Source organism: Microcaecilia unicolor, chromosome 3 (assembly GCF_901765095.1).
Source record: "Microcaecilia unicolor chromosome 3, aMicUni1.1, whole genome shotgun sequence".
NCBI classification, from domain to species: Eukaryota; Metazoa; Chordata; class Amphibia; order Gymnophiona; family Siphonopidae; genus Microcaecilia; species Microcaecilia unicolor.
The window spans coordinates 506,988,100-507,008,250 of NC_044033.1; the positions used below are offsets into that span (position 1 = coordinate 506,988,100).

Here is a 20,151-nt window from a genome sequence, read left to right on the forward strand (position 1 = left end):
CGTTCACAGAGTCTACTGTGCCTTTGTAAAAGGGCCCTTTAGTGTATTATGTGACCAGGGTCCTGGGTTTTGTGGGACAGGATCAGGGGTGGCACATGACCATTAGACCACCTGAGGTGAGGGCTTTAGGCGGCACGTTTCAGGAGCGGCATCTTGGGGGATGGCTTCGCGGTGTTTTACCTTGTCACGGTGAAGTACCAAACCCAGCAGCGATTCCCATATGCTGCCCTGCCACTGCCAGTATCTGCCTCTTCCCTTTACTGCGGCCGCCTCTCTGAAGCAACTTCCTGTTTCGTCAGAGGCTCAGGCAGCCACAGTAAAGGGAAGAGGCGGGTGCTGGCGGCAGCAGGGCACTGTATAGAAAACGCTGCCGGGTTTGGAATGTCACCGTGACAAGGTAAAACGCCCGAGGGTAGGGAGGGGCAGCATGTTAGCCCTGCCTCAGGCAGCATCTTACCTTGTGCCGGCCCTGGAGAGAACAGCAGCCTTGCAAAAGAGTCGGACTTTAAAAGGACATTGTATATGGAGGACTCCACAGGTTCCCAAACTTTCATTACTTTTCTACCATTTTAAGAGTTTGCTTTGTCTGGTGTTATCTCCAAAATCACAAAATATAAAAAAAATAAAAATTACAGCAAACAGTATTGTAGAGAGCCCTATGATTTTACCAGGAGAAAAGAGAGGGTCCAAAGTACACCAAAGAAAGGAGAACAAAAAGCCCAAGTGGACCTCTGGGAGCGGAGGAGTGGCCTAGTGGTTAGGGGTGGTGGACTTTGGTCCTGAGGAACTGAGGAAGTGAGTTCAATTTCCACTTCAGGCACAGGCAGCTCCTTGTGACTCTGGGCAAGTCACTTAACCCTCCATTGCCCCATGTAAGCCCCATTAAGCCTGCCATGAGCGGGAAAGCGCAGGGTACAAATGTAACAAAAATAAAATAGATACTATTGGAGATTCTACATGGAATGTTGCTACTATTGGAGATTCTACATGGAATGTTGCTATTCCACTAGCAACATTCCATGTAGAAGGCTGCACAGGCTTCTGTTTCTGTGAGTCTGACGTCCTGCATGTACGTGCAGGATGTCAGACTCACAGAAGCAGAAGCCTGCGCGGCCACATTGGTGATCTGCAAGGGCCGACTTCTAGTGGAATAGCAACATTCCATGTAGAATCTCAAATAGTAGCAACAATGGAGGAGTGGCCTAGTGGTTAGGGTGGTGGACTTTGGTCCTGAGGAACTGAGTTCGATTCCCACTTCAGGCACAGGCAGCTCCTTGTGACTGGGCAAGTCACTTAACCCTCCATTGCCCCATGTAAGCCGCATTGAGCCTGCCTTGAGTGGGAAAGTGCAGGGTACAAATGTAACAAAAATAAAATAGATACTATTGGAGATTCTACATGGAATGTTGCTATTCCACTAGCAACATTCCATGTAGTCTATCTTCATCCCCAATGGACATCTCCTGACCCCAACCAGACTTCCTGACTCCCCAATCACCTCTAAATGGAGGAATTGCTCCTGATTTCAGCATCAACCATCTTTCAAAATGGTGATGCCATGACCCCTGGGGGGGGGGTTGGAGTATGGCGTGTCCAGAGAGGTCAGAGGAGTGCCGGGGGAGGGGGTTGACAGGGGTCATCCTAGAGGTTCCCAGGGTCTGCTGCTGGTTTGTGGGCCTTGTATTGAAGAATACTGCTGTACAGTAAGAGGATGGAATAAAATTTGAGCAACTTTTCTACCCAATACAAACATTTAGATGATTTTCACACATTTAAAAAGGCAGAGAAGGCTAACCTATATGGAGCAGCAGTTACAATACTAAATCAAAACGGGGGAGGGGGGAACCAACCAGGTACAGATACAACCCTAGTCACTTTTATTTATTTATTAGGATTATTAAAAACTGCCTTTAGGAAGCAATTCACCTAAGGCAGTGAATAGCAGGCTTCTGGGCACACTGGATGGGCCATGCTAGCCTTTATCTGTCATTATTTTAGTGTTGCTCAAAAGTGATTATATTGGAGATTTTTTTTTTTAAACACACACAACAGTCTCCCCAAGTAGCTATCACGGATCCAGCAAAAAACAAACAATAAGTATTACAAATGTTATATTTATTATAGTGAAAAATAATTTACTTATAGCCAAAAAAGCAGTTTACAATTCAAAGCTTTACTACTATACAATTTAAGAAATAAATCCTAATAGGAAGCTTATTTTTACATAGGACATTCCCATTCTACGGGTCAGACCTGTAAGATGATCAGACCACTTTCAATCAAGCTGCAAAATCAACAGTCCCAAGCAAGCCAACAGACCTGTACCTATGTTATTACTTGTGCTATACTCAAATAAAGGTGGGTTTATAAAAAGAATGCAAACCACCGTATTTTGACTTTGTTTTGAACTCCATTTTAGTTTGTGATGGTCCTATGTTTTTCTCCACAGTGCTAACGTTTATTCCAGATGGAAAGCTTTGGGAACATTAACTGATAGTCCACCTAGCAGCCAGCTTCTCTACCTTCCTGGGAAGACCGAAGTTCCAAGCTGCAAGCCTGTTGCCCAACAAATCTCTTTTAAAAAAGGGAATTACAAAAACTTGAGAATTTAAGCGAGGTTCGATTCAGTCCCATTGGAAGATTTTCTTCTCATATATCTAGTCCCTTCGCTGTCAATAGCTTCATAGAGGTCCTTCTTATTCTCTTCAGTTGCATGGAGATAAGCAATGTACGACACACAAAGGGTAATCGTGATCAGACCAAAAGCCATCACTGGCTTGTTCTGCCAAAGAAAAAAAAAGTTATATAGGTATTTTTTAAATCTATTTTTCACAGCTAAATCTGTGAAAGTTATTGTTACTCTACTCACATTGGACAAGACTACTGTGTGTGTACTGCTAAACTCTCACACAGAGGCTAAGGTTGTCTATTCTCAGTTCTTACCAATTAACTCCGTCACTCAAATACATATTGAAGTTATCAGTGAATTAATTTAGAGACTGGTACCCAGAAAGCTTGACTGTACCAAACTCTGGAATTCATCGAGTGGAACGGGTAGATGTGAATCCCTTGTTTACTCTTTCCAAAAATACAAGAACTAGAGGGCACATAATGAAGCTACTAAGTAGTACATTTAAAATAAATCAGAGAAAACATTTCTTCACTCAACATGTAATTAAAAACTCTAGAATTCGTTGCCACAGAATGTAGTAAAAGCAGTTAGCAAGGTTTAAAAAAGGTTTGGATAGAAGGATAAATGGGATAAGAGCAATAAAAGAAAGGCTGTATCATAACATGTATAAATGACATAAGTTTATTGACAAATGGTTGTATAATCAGTTTGAGATATGTTAAAGGTTAACTGCAGAGCCTTGTATGGCTTTGATTATATTTGTTGCAAATCTAATAAAAATCGTTTAAATATAAAAAGGTTTGGATAATTTCCTGAAAGTCCATAAGCCATTATTAAGATGGAATTGGGAAAATGTACTGCTTTCTAGGATAAGCAGCATAAAATCTGATGTACTCTTCCGGGATCTTGCCAGGTACTTGCGACCTGGATTGGCCACTATTGGAAACAGGATCCTAGGCTTGATGGACTTTCATGGCAATGTTTATTTTCTTATGTTCTAACTCCCCTTCCACCGTTTAGATGCAAACACAGTGACACAGTACCTTAAGTTGGCATGAATAGGTAATTTTAAGTTGGTCTAAGCACCCACTAACAAGGGTGGGAGGCAGATTAGATAGCATGTCCTAAGAGTAAATATCTGGAAAAAGTACAGGGTCTCTTAATCAGCCCAAGTTTCTGTAGCTTTCAGAGAATATAAGAAGTATCATGTTGGGTTAGACCAATGATTTATCAAGCCCAGCATCCTAGTTCTGACATTGGCAAGGTTGATTACAAGGAAGTACCCTAAAGATCCCTTTCTTGAGGTTCATTCTTAGATGTATGAGGTGACAATCCTCATGCGTGGCTAAAAAGTATTAATGGACCTTCCTCCAGAAATCTGTGCAAACCTTTTTTCCCCAAACCCAGATATACTACCGACTTTAATCACATTGTGTAGCAACAAATTCCACAGATTAACTGTACACTGACTGGGAAACTGGGGGGGGGGGGGGGAAACTCTCTCAAATTTATTTTAAATTTGCTTCATAGGATGCCACCTAATCCTAGGCTCATCTAGCGCTGTCAAAGGTATCTGTTCCAAGAGAGATTTTAGGATTTAAAGTGACCCCATCCTGATGCATTATGGGACTTCAATGGACAGAATTGGGACTACAAGTAACACACTGCTTTGGTATGTAACTTCAAAAGCTGGACTGGAACTGAGTAATTTGGTGGTCTTACCTGATAATAGAACTGCTATTTACTTTATCTGTTCTCCACTCTGAATTTTGAAAACCAATTCTTTGCCAATTGTTACAGTTATTCACGGGATAAATTGTTTCCATGCAACAACAGATCACATAAAACACTTCACAAAAATCTGAATAACACTGTAAAAAAAGTCCTCATGGCTTGGTAAAACAGCACAGACATGCTCTGAAGACAGGCAAAAACTTTCCCTGTACACTTGCAGCAGCTCATTTTCACATATTCTTTTACTCTAATCTAATATTATTTCTAGACCACCTTTTCCCAATAATGTTAAGACCAAAACAGGTTTTCATATAAAAGTAAAACATTTAAAAGAAACATCTTAAATCAAGACTTTCTTAGAAAGTTTTGGAACAATGAAGTTTTCAAATAATAATGGGCATTAAGACATTTTCTTTAGTGTGATAGGAAGATCATTCCATACCTGAATCGCTTTGTAGAAGGACTTTTCCAACTCCTTTGTTTTTAATGGCTCAGCAAGTCAGCATTGAGGGGGAAAGTTAACATGAGATACCGTTAAGATGGGTTATTTTACCACTAATGTGTGCTGTTTTCAAATAAAGTTCATGTCTCTACCATCTCCACTTAGAGGCCGTTCCGAAAGAAATATCTGCTTAAATTTCTCCTTCATCTATACCCTTTCACTTCCATCCTATGGCCCCTCATTCCTAAGTGTCCTTTCAATCGAAAGAGGCCCAACTCCTGCACATTTATGCCACAGATGCTTTTAAATGTCTCTATCATGAGGAAACAGCAGTGTTGGACCAGTCACCTTACCCTGTGAGGCTGGGAGACAGAACGCTGGACTTTGAATCATTGCAGCCAACCTGTGATGCCATCAGGATGGGTTTGTCAACTATAAGAAGCAGTAGCATCTGTGGTGTTTGGGAAGTAGCACAGTTAGACCAGTCACCTTACCCTGTGAGGCCAGGAGGCAGAGTACTCTTTTACCACAGGTGCCATTTTATGCAATGAAACCTAGTTACTAACAACTGGGATAAACAGTAAACTAACACATCTCAATGGTAGCCCATGTTGATACTTTGCCCCCTCCCCCCGTTTATGAAAGGAATACAACTGTTGTATTGAAAATCAGAACTAAATCCAAGTTTAAAGCTTTCACGCTGGCATTATTTTATAATCCTCACTTTAATATTCCCTTATCTCTTGTTTGTCTGTCCTGATTAGATTGTAAGCTCTGTCGAGCAGGGACTGTCTCTTCATGTTCAAGTGTACAACGCTGCGTACGTCTAGTAGCGCTTTAGAAATGATAAGTAGTAGAAGCAGTAGTCTTTGGGATTCCGGAATCTTGCTACTCTGGGATTCTGCACAGAATCTTGCTATATTGGGATTCCAGAATCTTGCTACTCTTTGTCCTTATCCCTTATTTGTCCTGTTTGTCTGTCCTAATTAGATTGTAAGCTCTGTCGAGCAGGGACTGTGTCTTCATGATCAAGTGTACAGCACTGCGTATGTCTAGTAGCGCTTTAGAAATGATAAGTAGTAGTAGCAGTCTTTGGGATTCCGGAATCTTGCTATTATTTGGGTTCCGAATCTTGCTACTCTTTGGGACTCTGCACAGAAGCTTGCTACTCTGTGGGATTCTGGAATCTTGCTACTCTTTGGGATTCCGGAATCATGCTACTCTTTGTCCTTATCCCTTATTTGTCCTGTTTGTCTGTCCTAATTAGATTGTAAGCTCTGTCAAGCAGGGACTGTCTCTTCATGTTCAAATGTACAGCGCTGCGTACGTCTAGTAGCGCTTTAGAAATGATAAGTAGTAGTAGTAGTTTTTTCTTCTTCTTTTAGAAAGTTCTTCCCATTTATATCACAGCTGGCTCTGTTGCTGCTTCTCAACCACAGATAAAGGTGGAGGACATGGAAAGAAAACTGCAGATTACAGCAGCCAGAGAGATGAAAAACAAGAAACCAGGAAGACAAAGCTGAGCAGGACAGGAGAGAGGCCGTCCCATGGGGTGGGGGGGAAGGATTTTAACCGTTATCACAAGAAGGACAGTTCTTCCAGTAGGGGCCTTGGTCTCCACTTTCAGTCCTAGAGGGCAGGGCCACTGACAGGTCAGATTTTAAATATACCCCTAATGAATATACTGCACATGAGAGAAACTTGCATGCCTACTACCTCAACCGTAAGTAAGTCTCTCTCAACCATATTCATTAATATCTACAAAATTAACTGGGTATTGATATCTATATATCTATTTCTTACATAACATGTGCATTAAGTGAAAAACACACCACAGCATCATTCTCATCATTGCACGTAAATCCAAGGTCTAATAATAGTTCATCAGGTGATTTATTCATTCTTGTATCCCACTATTATCCAAAAACAAGATTACAATTTACAGTTATGCGGTTACAGTGGTTTATTACAGTTACAAAGTGGTGTTAGAGATGAACAGATACAGTGAATAGCCATTCCCTATTTATCAGGTAGAACTGCCAAGTTACTCAGCTCCAGTCCTGCTTTTCAAGTTACATCCCAAAGCAGTGTGTTACTCGCAGTTAAAAAGTGGTGTGAACATCGCTGCCACGTGAAGTTACCTATAGAATTTCTTGAAAAGGTAGGTCTTCGGTTCTTTTCTGAGTTGAAGATAATTAGTAATACTTCTTGTGGTCTTGGATATTGAGTTCCACCATTTGGAGCTCAGATTACAAAACCACCTAACACAGCTGGATTTAGTTAATTATACTGCTACAGTTTGGTAAATGAAGAGGTAACCAACCTCTGGTTTCAAGGCTTGCATTTCTTGGGGACAGTTCATCAGGAGACATGCTGAACAGTATTTTGAAAATGAGGGTGCTAGTTTTGAAAAATAATCTTGCCTTGATTTATTTGCTGCATTTGTATCCCACATTTTCCCACCTATTTGCAGGCTCAATGTGGCTTACAATATGTTAAACAATAATCACATTAATGGAATAAGAATTTCAGAATCTTGTTACAAATAAGGTGCATAAGAATATCATGGCAAAAGATTATTCTCAATATGTAAAATGAAACAGTCACTCATCTTACGTTTTCATCAAATAACATAGTAACATAGTAGATGACGGCAGAAAAAGACCTGCACGCTCCATCTAGTCTGCCCAACAAGATGAACTCATGTGTATACCTTACCTTGATTTGTACCTGTCTTTTTCAGGGCACAGACCGTATAAGTCAGCCCAGCACTATTCCCTGCCTCCCAACCACCAGTCCCGCCTCCCATCACCGGCTCTGGCACAGACCATATAAGTCTGCCCAGCACTATTCCCCGCCTCCAACCACTGGCTCTGGCATAGACCGTATAAGTCTGCCCATCATTATCCTCGCCTCCCAACCACCAACCCCTCTTCCCCCCACCTGCTCCGCCACCCAATGGCAGTCAATGGTAACCGGTGTCTAGCTAAAAATCTAGTTCCAATAATCATAAACTTTTTCCTCAACTGGAATCCAATTTCACCCACAATGGCTTCTTCAGGAGGAACTATAATAAAATTAAAATTACATGCATCACTAAAATCCTGTATCTTCATAATATTTTATCCAAACTTATAAACTAACACCTTGAACAATTTCTCTTGTAGCAAAAAACATCCAAGCATAATGACGACTTACAGGCTGCAGCCTGCACTTGGGACCACAAGCAGGAAGCACTAACGGTATACAAATGATAATCTTTAAATTACATCCATAAGCGTCATAACATTTTAACTTCACCATCCAACCAAAAATCTATGTTACTGCTTTCTTTAACCGACCCACACATGAAACTGACCATATAAAGCTTTCAGAGATTAGTCCATTCTGTTTCCACATTTAACCTGTTAGGCATCAGTTTCCCACATGTACATAAATCACTGTTCTTTCCTTAGTATTATCTGTGTCACGTCTCCTCCCTGAGGCAGGCTTACTTGTAGCAAAACTAGAAATCATAAATTTTCTATTTGATAAGCAGCATGATTCCAATGAGCTACTAACTGAGCTTCCCACTTTCTCAGTCAGATTGCTTAAATGCTGAGTTTTGCAACACTTAATTTTTCTTATAGTGTATCCAATACATATTACAAGGGCATTTAATACAATATATAACCTGAGAGGACTCACAATTAGTAACTTGAGTAAGAAAATACGGTCTGCTCGTAGTATAACAAAATACTCCATCAGTTTCCCAAGTAAATTGGCAGTATATACAGTGGCCACGAGAGACATTTTGACTTACTGGGTTATGATTTCTCAAATCAGAATGATCAAATCTGTCAAATTCTTTCCACGACGATATGCAAACCCAGAAAACTTTTTTTTTTAACACCTGAGGGGGATATCCCCTATCCAAAATCTGGTAGTCACAGATCTTGCCTGAAACTTGAAATCCTGAACTGAGGAACATACCTGCCATTGCCCCAGGTATAAAATAAGTAACTGTATATATGTAAACCGCTTTGAATGTAGTTGCAAAATACCACAGAAAGGCAGTATATCAAGTCCCATTTCCCTAGTTGAGATTCTACATGGAATGTTGCTAGTGGAGAAGTAGCCTAGTGGTTAGTGCAGTGGAACATGGAATGTTGCTACTATTAGAGATTCTAGATGGAATGTTGCTACTATCTGAGGTTCTGTTGCTACTATTTGAGATTCGACATGGAATGTTGCTATTCCACTAGCAACATTCCATGTAGAAGCCTGCCCTTGCAGATCAGCAACGCGGCCGCACAGGCTTCTGTTTCTGTGAGTCTGACGTCCTGCACGTATGTGCAGGACGTCAGACACACGGAAACAGAAGCCTGCGTGGCCACATTGCTGATCTGCAAGGGCAGGCTTCTACATGGAATGTTGCTAGTGGAGGAGTAGCCCAGTGGTTAGTGCAGCGGACTCTGATTATGGGGAACTGGGTTCGATTCCCACTGCAGCTCCTTGTGACTCTGGGCAAGTCACTTAACCCTCCATTGCCCCTGGTACAAAATAAGTACCTGAATATATGTAAACCGCTTTGAATGTAGTTGTAAAATACCACAGAAAGGCGGTATATCAAGTCCCATTTCCCTTTTCCTAAGGCATAGAAACTGCCCATTTTATAAGGTCAGTTTCATGTATGGGTTGGTTAAAGAAAGCTGTAACAGTTTTTTTGGTTGGATGTTGAAGTTAAAATGTCATGACGCTTATGGATGTAATTTAAAGATTGGCATTTGTGTACCGTTAGTGCTTCCTGCTTGTGGTCCCAAGTGAAGCCTGCAAGTCGTCATTACGCGTGGACGTCTTTTGCTACAACAGAAATTACTAAAGATATTAGTTTGGAGAAAATATTATGAACATACAGGATTTTAGAGATGCATGCAATTTTAATTATAGCTCTCCTGAAGAAGCCTTTGTTGGCGAAACCGGATTCCCATTTTGAATTTCTGAATGCATATTCAATAGGGAATCCTGAAAACCTGACCCACTGGTGACCCTCAAGGACTGGGAGAAAAGACTAAAGAATTAGTATAATGGAGACACCTACCACTGACGGAGTCAGGCTTTAAACACAACACTGCAGGAGTACGAACAGTACCTCTTTCAAACAAATGCTACTTTCTCGAGATGACTATTTCAGAATGAGACTGCTGTGTCAAACGCTGTACAGTGTACACTATTTCCCTTCTGAACTGGACTTTGCTATCTCTAGACTTCACTTTGTCTCCCGATGGTAACAGCATGCCATAGCTTCTCTGGCTGAGCTCCTTACAGGTTTAATAAACAGCTCAGGGTTTACAGCTCGGAACAAGCTGCTTGTACGCACACCCCTTAGCCCTGGAACTCGGTACTCTCTCTCTTTGGGAGCTTCAGTTTTAACGTCTGGTGGCTCAGACGATGACATCTTCATTAACAGGAACCTAACATGTAAACACAGTAACAAAAAAGAATTTTGTTCACAAATTTTTTATGCCTTGACATACACATCTCACATTTTCAGTTTTTTAAAATTGTATCCTTTTATTAACACATCTATAACTGAAACAAACTTCTTTTTTTTGTCACTAGAAGGACAATACTTACAGAGAAGTGTTTTTCTTTCACGTCTTCTTTGTCTGAAAGGAAACTATCTTTATGTGAAGACTGGCAAAATACCAGTCGCCTGGGTACCCCCATGACTAAAATTTGGGACATGGTGCCTGGTGCTGCTCAAACTTAAGAGGAACCAGTGAGTCTGGGCTACAATGTCTGGAATAACTTTTGCAAGGATCAACCACCAAGGTGGAGGAACTGGGACCACATTACTCCTTTTGTCTGATCTGGAATAACTGTTGGCCACATAAAGGCCCCATCACGCAGTACAACCCTCCCAACTATACAGCAAAGACACAGCCATCCTACGTGAGGATGGGAGAGGGAGATAATCAATAAGAGCAATCATCCTGGGACCCTCACCACTACAGCCTCCAGGCCTTCCTTGTACTGCCATGACTAGCCACTTCCATATCCTGCCACCTGGACCCTCAAATGATCCCACCCAGTCCTCACAGAAGAGTGCTTCCTGCCTCACCTGCTTCTTCCTCTGTTAGCTCTGTCTGAAGTCCTAAACTTCTCCTACAGGCCAGAGATTATGCTGTAGCGGGGAAGGGAGCAAGGACAGATGTGGATGATTGTGAAATGTGGGAAAGAGGAAGATTTCACCTCAGGTCTGCATTTTCCAAGTGGCAGACCACTACCACTGAACCTCAGAGAGGACCTACAGCACACCCATTCCATTTATGCATAAAGGAATCCTGTGCAGTAGGAATGGATCCTCAGAAGCTTAGCCAAAATTGGGTGGCGGAGCAGGTGGGGGAAGAGAGGTTGGTGGTTGGGAGGCGAGGATAGTGGAGGGCAGACTTATACGGTCTGTGCCAGAGCCGGTGATGGGAGGCGGGAAGTACTGCTGGGCAGACTTGTACGGTCTGTGCCCTGAAAAAGGCAGGTACAAATCAAGGTAAGGTATACACATATGTTTATCTTGTTGGGCAGACTGGATGGACCATGCCGTCATCTACTATGTTACTAATCCTCCCTTAGGCCCATCCAAAATCTACTCTCTGGCTATGCCACTGCTTACAGAATATATTAAACCCATGTGCTAAAGTGACAAATTGAAAAACACAGCAGAAGCACAAAAACTTCACAGCTATAACAAAAATGGAAATGAGACACATCAAAACAAAGCATGCTTGTGAGAATCCAAAGCAGTTCTACAAGGAACTGGAAGACAACCTTACTATACAGTGAAACTACGACTAACCAAAACAGGAAAGATCCGGAGAACTTATATGAAGATCTCCTACAGAGCCCAACAAAGAACGTCTGGTTTGCACACAGAAGAAGAACAAACGTCACAACTTTGTAGCTCTAACATTTGGACAACCGTAGCCCATTTTATTTATTTATTTATGTTACATTTGTACCCTGCGCTTTCCCACTCATGGCAGGCTCAAAGCGGCAGGCAATGGAGGGTTAAGTGACTTGCCCAGAGTCACAAGGAGCTGCTTGTGCTGGGAATCAAACTCAGTTCCTCAGTTCCCCAGGACCAAAGTCCACCACCCTAACCACTAGGCCACTCCTCCACCTGTATCCTCCACGTGTATCCCGCATTTTCCCACCTATTTGCAGGCTCAATGTGGCTTACACAGGCCTGTTATGGCACTGCCATTCCAGGGTAAAAGATTCAATTGGTGTTACAGAAGATCAAGGATAATAAGAGCTGATCAAAAAGTTATAGGAAGAAGACTGTCAGGGGAGGGTGAGGTGATGCAGTGTTGCAGTTCAACTATGGATTCTTTTACCGGCAGCCTTTGGAAAACAAACAAAATTCAGGTCCCCTTAAACGAGCTCTCCTAGCAAACAGCTCTCTCCGCTGTCAGTGCCATATTTTACTGAAAAGTCAGTTGAATTCCTGCTTCATCAACAACTTTCTCTCCGAATATGACCTTGACCTTGGAGATTCTTTTTTTGGGGCATCAGCAAACCCATAGTAAGTTATAAATAATGAAGGGGCCAAAACCCCCACTTCCTCAGCCCAGGTGAACCTCTTTGCGTTGCCCCATTCCACAACTCGCACACATTTCGGGGACCCCCGTGGTCCCTGCCATTTCTCCCTCTCTTTCGCTCTCCCCTTCGCCAACCACAACCCCCACCACTCCCGCCTACCATCATACCTGAGGTCGCCCACCAACAGGTCTTCTGCGCAACCGCAACAAAGTCCGGCGCAGCCTTGCCGGAAACAGGAACTCGCGTCGCAAGAGGGCGGAAGGAACGCCGAAAAGGAAAGCTGGGGGGGTGGGGCAAGCAAGACAAGGAGGTTAGATTGAGAACAGGAGACGGCGTCGCGTCGGACAAGGCGGCTCAATAGTCAGGAGTGGAAGTGAGCCTATCTAGTCCACTGTAAGCAAGGAAGCCAATTTGGTTAATATCTGTTTCCACTACCCCCCCACCCCGCGCAGCCGTCATCTCTCTAGTACACTCAAAACAAAGCAAGCAATCCTATGAGCTGCTGTATATCCACGTTGTCGTTCTTTATTGTCTGTCCATAGACTGTAAACAAGTCTGAAGCTGTTTCAGTTGGATAGGGAGTGCCTTAAAAGGTGGAGGACAAAAGATTTTTCTTTTTACTTGGACAGCTTTTTAATTTATTTGAATGCTTCCCATATGTAGAAATTTCAGACCATTGGAGCCGACTCTGTAGGTGCTGTGGGTGCTCTTGAGCACCCCCAATATTGAGAAAATTCCTTGTATGTGTCCAAGGAGGAGTTATTTTCATTGGGCTTAGCACCCCCAATAATTTTGAAAAGTTGGCTCTTATGCTTCAGACAGCCCAGAACACTGCAGCCAGACTCATTTTCGGAAAAACAAAATACAAAAGTGCAAAGCCCCTAACAGAAAAACTACACTGGCTTCCACTTAAAGAACGAACCGCGTTCAAGATTTGCACTCTAGTTCACAAAATCATTCACGGAGATGCCCCGGCCTACATGCAAGACCTTGTCGACTTGCCACCCAGGAATGCCAAAAGATCAGCCCCGCACAATCCTTAATCTACACTTCCCCAGCTGCAAAGGCATAAAATACAAATTAACACATGCGTCCAGCTTTTCCTACATGAGCACGCAGTTGTGGAATGCACTACCACGTCAGCTAAAAACAATCTATGAACGAATCAACTTCCGCAAATCTTTGAAGACCTATCTCTTCAACAAGGCAGGGCCGGTTTTAGGCAGAGGCGACCAAGGCGGCCGCATAGGGCCCCGCGCTTAAGGGGGCCCCGCACGGCGCGCCTCAACTCTGCCTCTCTGAGCCCAGCTCGCTCGGACCGCATCATCATGATCCCGCGCGCACTCCGTCAGACAGGGGCGGGGCCAGGTCAGAGAAGGAGAGAGACGTCCTGAAGACTGCAGCGATCTGATGGTCTTCTTGCCCGTGCAGCGCCTTCATACAGAGGTGAGAGGCGCTGCACGGGCCTGGTAATGCGGGGGGGGGGGGCCCGGTGGAGAGGGGGAGCGGCGGGGACAACCTCAGGGGGGGCGGCGGGGGCGGGGCACGGGGGCAGAGGATGGCAGGAGGCGGAGCTGTGTGCAGAAAGAAAGAGTTGAGAGACAGGAAGGGAGGGGGTCCGGGGCTCTTAAAGCTTTGACTTTTGGTTTTTTTTATTTAATGCTGGCGAAGGAAGCGGGGAGCAGCAGCGGCGACCACGGGCGGGGGGGGGGGGGCAAGGCCGTCCATAAAGGACACTCCTGACGAGCGCCTTTGCCCCCTCCCGAACCTTTTTTTTTCACTTTTATAGTGATGCAGGGGGAGCGGGGAGCAGTAGCAACCTCGGGCGTCAATAAAAGATGCCCCTGACGCGCGTTTTCGCCCCCTTGCTTTTTTTTGTTTTTTTACATTAAAGTTTTTAGTCGGATAGCCCTAACGACAGGTACAGACCTATCGTTAGCTTTCCGGCACTTTTCCTGCGTTAGGGTAGTTGGAAAACTTTGATGCATCTCGTTTCTATGGGGTTTCTACACAATTTGCTCATCTGCATTCCGTTTTCGTTTTCTGCTACCGTGGTCGGAAAATGGCCTTTAATGCATGCCACGGTTCGAAAATTCTTCGTTAAAGGGTCGTTAAAGTTTAGTGCATCTGGGCCTGTGTTCGTGAGAAGCTAGCTGAAATAAAAGTAGACAAAGCAGTGGGGCCTGATGGGATACATCTGAGAGTGCTCAAGGAACTCGTTGAAGCAGGATACTGAGATAGATGGACCATTGTTCCGACCCAGTATGGCTATTCTTATGTTATTATCTTCTTAAAATATTGTAAGAGCTGCAAAACCTAACGGATAAAAATAGAAAGTAAATACTGCACCGATGGCAAAGTGTATGTGCATTCAGATAAAACCTGAAAAAAATTAATAAATAAGCGTAATAAAAAAGTAATAAATGTGGAAGTCATAAACTGTATAATGGTGAACTGATTGAATGCACCCAACCATAAATGACAGAGGGGTCCGTTGAGAGAAAGGGGCAGCAGAGGCTCCAATGAATTACATGCAGCATATTTATCAGTAGAAAGCAGCGCATAAAAAAACAAAAAAAATGTAATGGGGAATATGCAAGAAAATGCATATATGTCGTGAACGAAGTTGTAAGTTATGTTTTACGCCTTACTTTGGGTTCCTTTTCTTAAGTGGCAGTAAGTCCAATGCAGGCTTATTGCTCGCTATATAGGAAGTACCGCCGGGCTACCGCAGCAGCCGGGCAGTACTTCCCACCCCTAGCACGCCGTCATTTCTGGCGCTACAAAAATGTATTTATTTTTGTAGTGCCAGAGTGTACCCGGCAGTAATCGGGCAGTGCCACAGGTTAACACAGGAGCCCTTACTGTCACCTCAGTGGGTGGTGGTAAGGGCTCCCCCCCTCTCCCGAAACGGCCTTGCAGCAAGTGCTCTACTTGCCTCCCAGCCATTTCCTGTAGGAAAGCGAGACTTCCTTTTCACCAGATGCGGTAAAAGGGGGCCTCAGCAGCGTGTGTTAAAACACGCACTGATGCCAGCACCAGCCCCCTTTTGCCCGCAGCTTGGTAAAAGGGGCCCCTTGTTTATAAAAAACCAAAGGAGGTACTTCAAAATGAGGGACATGAGAAACTACTAGAGACCATGGAGATAAACAAAGGTAGTAGCTAAAAAAAAGCACTCACAAAAATAAAAAAGTTATAGTCTTATTTCTCATTTTAAGCCAGAGGGCTGAAGGGTATTTAGACTTAATCCCACCCACCCTACCCCTCTACCCACCCACCCCTAGAGTGACATGTCTTATATAACCTCCCTATCAACCCACCCATTACTTTACCTCACCCATTTCTATTCTTCTATCACCTTCTCCCACTACTCCAACCAGAGTTACACCTAATCACACTGACCATCCTTCAACATCTTCTGTCCTTCTGTGACTGTTCTCTTGTGCTTGACTGCTTAAATATTTTAAATTTAAATGCTTTACTTTTTGTCTATTAGATTGTAAGCTCTTTGAGCAGGGACCGTCTTTCTTCTGTGTTTGTACAGCGCTGCGTACACTTTGTAGCGCTCTAGAAATGTTAAATAGTAGTAGTATTAAGCTGATATATAAATGTCTGCTCCTCTCTGCCCAAGTGATTCAATGTTGCCTTTGCGCCATCTAGTGGTGATACGTTTAATGATGAAAAATGTAATATCTTCTATCAAATGTTTCTCTGATTTCTAGTGTTCTGTTATTAGGTACAGTGCTGACTTCTCTATTGATGCAACTTCTGTGTTCTATTATGCGTGACTTTAACCATGCTCCTTATGTATTATGTATAATTTGTCGCAAGGACAAATGATGACATAAATGACAAAAGCAGTGTTACAATCTGAAGAAAACTTGAATGTGAATGTTTCCTGCCTGCGGATCTGTAAATTCAGTAATCTTCCAGATGTGCCTACACACAGAACAGTGACCGCTGATGTCATTGTCCAACCGGTCCAATTGTCTGAGTCTACAGATCTGGTAACATGGATGGCACCAAAATTTCACAAAGGTTTTTATTCCTGGTGTTGGCAAAAATCAACTTCTTGTTTTTAAAAACAGGGTTTCTTTATGGATCTCTTAGTCTTACTTGAGAGGTGGGAGAATCTTAAACTACATACCATATCTGGTGATGGCCTGTGCTGTTGGGGAAGAAGGGGGGATATGATAGAGATTGTAAATTGTAAAGGCCCTCTTTCCGCCCCGGGATTACCCTTTTCCAGGGACAAAGGGTCTTCGTTTGCACTATCTGTTGGGCTGTCTGCCTAAATTCTCTTGATATTCCATCCCAGGGATATTTCTGCTGTACAAGTAACTCTAAGATAAGGCCCATGATCATGGTCTTATGTCTATCAGGGTCTAAATGAATCCTTGGTTATCTGTGTACCCAAATGTATGCTATTAAAATGTAACAGTATTTTGTACACAGAATGAGTGTCAGGTGTGTGTGTAGATTAGTTTGTAGAATAAATGGGAAATGAAGAATAGATAGAAATTAAGACAAACATAGTTTCAGGAATAGAAGTACATTTTATTTCTTACCCAAGACAAGTCTTCAAGTTGGTACAAATCACAGAATCAGTTGGACAGCTGTTAGGTACAGAAGTTGGACAGATTCTGGATACAACCGGACAGAGCTTTCGCTGCTTCCAAGGTGTCGGGGAAGGACTCCGAAATTAAGTCAAATTCTCCCTTCTTTTATACCCACAGATCTCAATAGAAGTCTATTGTGAAGTACATTTTTTTCTAATATTTCTCAATTTCTGAGATCATACTTTCGTATCCGGCCACCTGTTCCTCTGTACCCAACTCTTTTCCGTTCTATCTATTTCTAGAGATTGGCACATTTTCCGGTAATGTCAACATGTTTTTCTCTTCTGCCAGAACATCTTATTTTTAGAATATCAGTTTCACTTCCTCTTTTTCTCAGTTTCATCTTATAGAAAGACAAACTCCATTTTAATAAATGCTACATTCAATTTGTACCTGATTTTATTAAGACTCATCTATAAGGCCATTAGTAGGTTATCAGGCCTAGTCAGTGCTTTTCAGCTGTACAAAGCTATGTAGCTTGGCCCACCAACTAGAACGCATATTAACTTGGAGGAAAAGCAAGTCCTTGCTCAGCCAGTCATAGATTTTTAAACCTAGCTGGTATTTTTACAGCCTGAGTCCTAAAATCTGGCCTTCCACCCTTCCGGTGGGCATCCAGTGAGGGCCTCTTGCTGTACTATAATTATACAAGATCTATAAAATAATGAGTGGAGTGGAATGGGTAGACTTGAATCGTTTGTTTACTCTTTCCAAAAATAGGGATTGGTAGCATGGAATGTTGCTGCTAATTGGGTTTCTGCCAGGTACTTGTGACCTGGCTTGGCCACTGTTTGGAAAACAGGATATTGGATGGACCATTGGTCTGACCCATTATGGCTACTCTTATGTTCTTATGTGCTAGGACTAGGGGGCATGCGATGAAGCTACAGAGTAGTAAATTTAATACAAATCGGAGAAAATGTTTCTTCACTCAACGTGTAATTAAACTGTGGAATTCGTTGCCAGAGAATGTGGTAAAGGCAGTTAGCTTAACGGGGTTTAAAAAAGGTCTGGACGGCTTCCTAAAGGAAAAGTCCATAGACCATTATTAAATTGACTTGGGGAAAATCCACTGCTTATTTCTGGGATAAGCAACATAAAATGTAGCGAAGTTTTTCGGGATCTTGCCAGGTATTTGTGACCTGGATTGGCCACTGTTGGAAACAGGATGCTGGGCTTGATGGACCTTTGGTCTGTCCCAGTGTGGCAATACTTATCATGATCTCTTAGTGCTTTGTTATAATATGCTTGTACAGAAGTGGCAGGGTAACCACTGTTTCTGAACCATTTTTCTGTGGTAATAGCCTGTTTCTTGAACTCATCAGTATCTGTACAAAGTCTGCGTAACTGTAAACATTGTGAGAATGGTAAATTATTCTTCAGAGTCTTTTGATGAAAACTGTGGAAATGTAGATATGCATTTAAATAGTTGTAACAAAAGAATGTCTTGGGTTTTTTTGTATAAGGATATTCAGTAATGAAATTGATTCCCTATTGCATTTGGAAACATTAACTTAGAGTGGCGATTCGCACCTCTACTTTCTGTCTATTGATGTGCATGAGCTTGGATTGGATGATAGTGATTGCTGCTATTATTATTTTCTTTTTCAGCATTCCTTGGTTTTTTTTTTTTGCTGTCTTCTGATTTTCGAGGGGTATCTACTACTACTTATCACTTCTATAGTGCTACAAGGTGTACGCAACGCTGTACACCATACATGAAAAGACAGTCCCTGCTCAAAGAGCTCACAATCTAAATAGGACAGACAAACAGACAGAACAACTAAGAGGTAAGGGAATTAAAGAGGTGGAGATAAAAGGGTACAGGGCAAGTGAGTAGTGGTTAGGAGTCAAAAGCAGCGTCAAAGAGGTGGGCTTTTAGTCTGGACTTGAAAACGGCCAAAGACGGGGCTAGACGTACAGGCTCGGGAAGTCTTTTCCAGGCGTGAGGTGCAGCGAGATAAAAGGAACGGAGTCTGGAATTAGCAGTAGAGGAAAAGGGGACAGACAAGAGAGATTTATCCACAGATCGGAGTACCCGAGGGGGGGCGTAGGAAGAGACAAGAGTGGAGAGGTACTGGGGAGCGGTAGAGTGAATGCACTTATAGTTCAGTAAGAGAAGTTTGAATAGAATGCGGAAACGGATAGGGAGCCAGTGAAGTGACTTGAGGAGAGGGCTAATGTGAGCATAGCGACTCTGGTGGAAAATGAGTCGCGCAGCAGAGTTTTGGACTGATTGAAGAGGAGAGAGGTGGTGAGAAGCAGGTTGCAGTAATCTAGGCAAGAGGTGATAAGAGTGTGGATAAGGGTTGTGGTAGAGTGCTCAGAGAGGAAGGGACGGATTTTGCTGATGTTATAGAGAAAGGAACGACATGTGATCCCAAAGCATCATCTTCAAGCACCAAACTTAGAATGGCAATTGTTGCTGCAGAAGCGAGCACCAAAGGAGCGGGTCGTGCTCCTTGGGTGAGCTCCTTAGAGTGAACACCTGGGGACGAACTCCTTTAGACCCTCGCATATTGTTTTTAGGTAGTGCTTTTATATTATTGATGTTGTTTTTTGTCAGCCTAATGGCTGCTTCTTTTTCTGCTCAATCATATTTGATTCCTACCATTTGAGGGTGATGTCTTGGATGTTGTACAGCTACTTTCACAGAATCTTTGTCCACTAGATGAGGAAGTAATCTTTATGTTCTAATCGTACATATCCTATTCAGTTACTGAAGATATTTTTATGTGGTTTGATCAGGGCTGCCAAGAGCACAGCTGGGCCCGGGGCAAGACTGCTGCCCGAGCCACACACCCCCACCTTCGGGCCCCTGCCCCCCACCTTCCTGTGTCTGACTGCTCTTCCCTCTGGCTGTCTTCTCCTGTTCCCATGTGCCGGGACCCGGATGATTGTACTAATGCGGGTCACCCATGTTATCACGTTAATACAATCATTCAGGTCGTCCTGGCACACAGGAGCAGGAGAGAGACAGACTCAGAGGCAGGCAGGAAGAAGCTTGCTGGCACTGGGTCCACTCTTGGAGGCCGGGCCTGGAAAATGTTGTCCTTCTGCCCCCCCCCCTCCCCCGGCAGCCCTGGGTTTGATTAATTGTAGATCTCTCAGGAGGAAAACTCACCTTATTAAGGACCTTTTGA

At 43.1% G+C, this 20,151-nt stretch overlaps 1 protein-coding gene across 2 annotated transcripts; it reads right to left on the reverse strand.

Moving 5' to 3' along the window:
- Positions 1-2,396: 2,396 nt before the first annotated feature.
- On the reverse strand, positions 2,397-12,655 carry SMIM8 (small integral membrane protein 8). Of its 2 annotated transcripts, none has more exons than XM_030199113.1 (3): positions 12,557-12,655; positions 10,114-10,261; positions 2,397-2,782 (listed from the first exon to the last, which is right to left on the reverse strand). In XM_030199113.1, the coding sequence occupies exons 2-3, from the start codon at positions 10,249-10,251 to the stop codon at positions 2,609-2,611; spliced, it is 312 nt and encodes a 103-aa protein (XP_030054973.1). In that variant the 5' UTR covers positions 10,252-10,261; positions 12,557-12,655; the 3' UTR covers positions 2,397-2,608. The 2 variants fall into 2 exon arrangements, with proteins under 2 accessions (XP_030054973.1, XP_030054974.1); XM_030199114.1 differs by lacking the exon at positions 12,557-12,655 and adding an exon at positions 10,425-11,045.
- Positions 12,656-20,151: the final 7,496 nt, after the last annotated feature.

What these genes read in the sequence shown, in the direction of transcription:
- SMIM8 (XM_030199113.1), bottom strand. Translation starts at nt 10,251, where the DNA reads ATGAAGATGTCATCGTCTGAGCCACCAGACGTTAAAACTGAAGCTCCC. An exon ending in CTGAGCTGTTTATTAAACCT is followed by an intron (nt 2,783 to 10,113) that starts GTAAGGAGCTCA and finishes TTTCTTTGGCAG; the next exon opens with AACAAGCCAGTGATGGCTTT.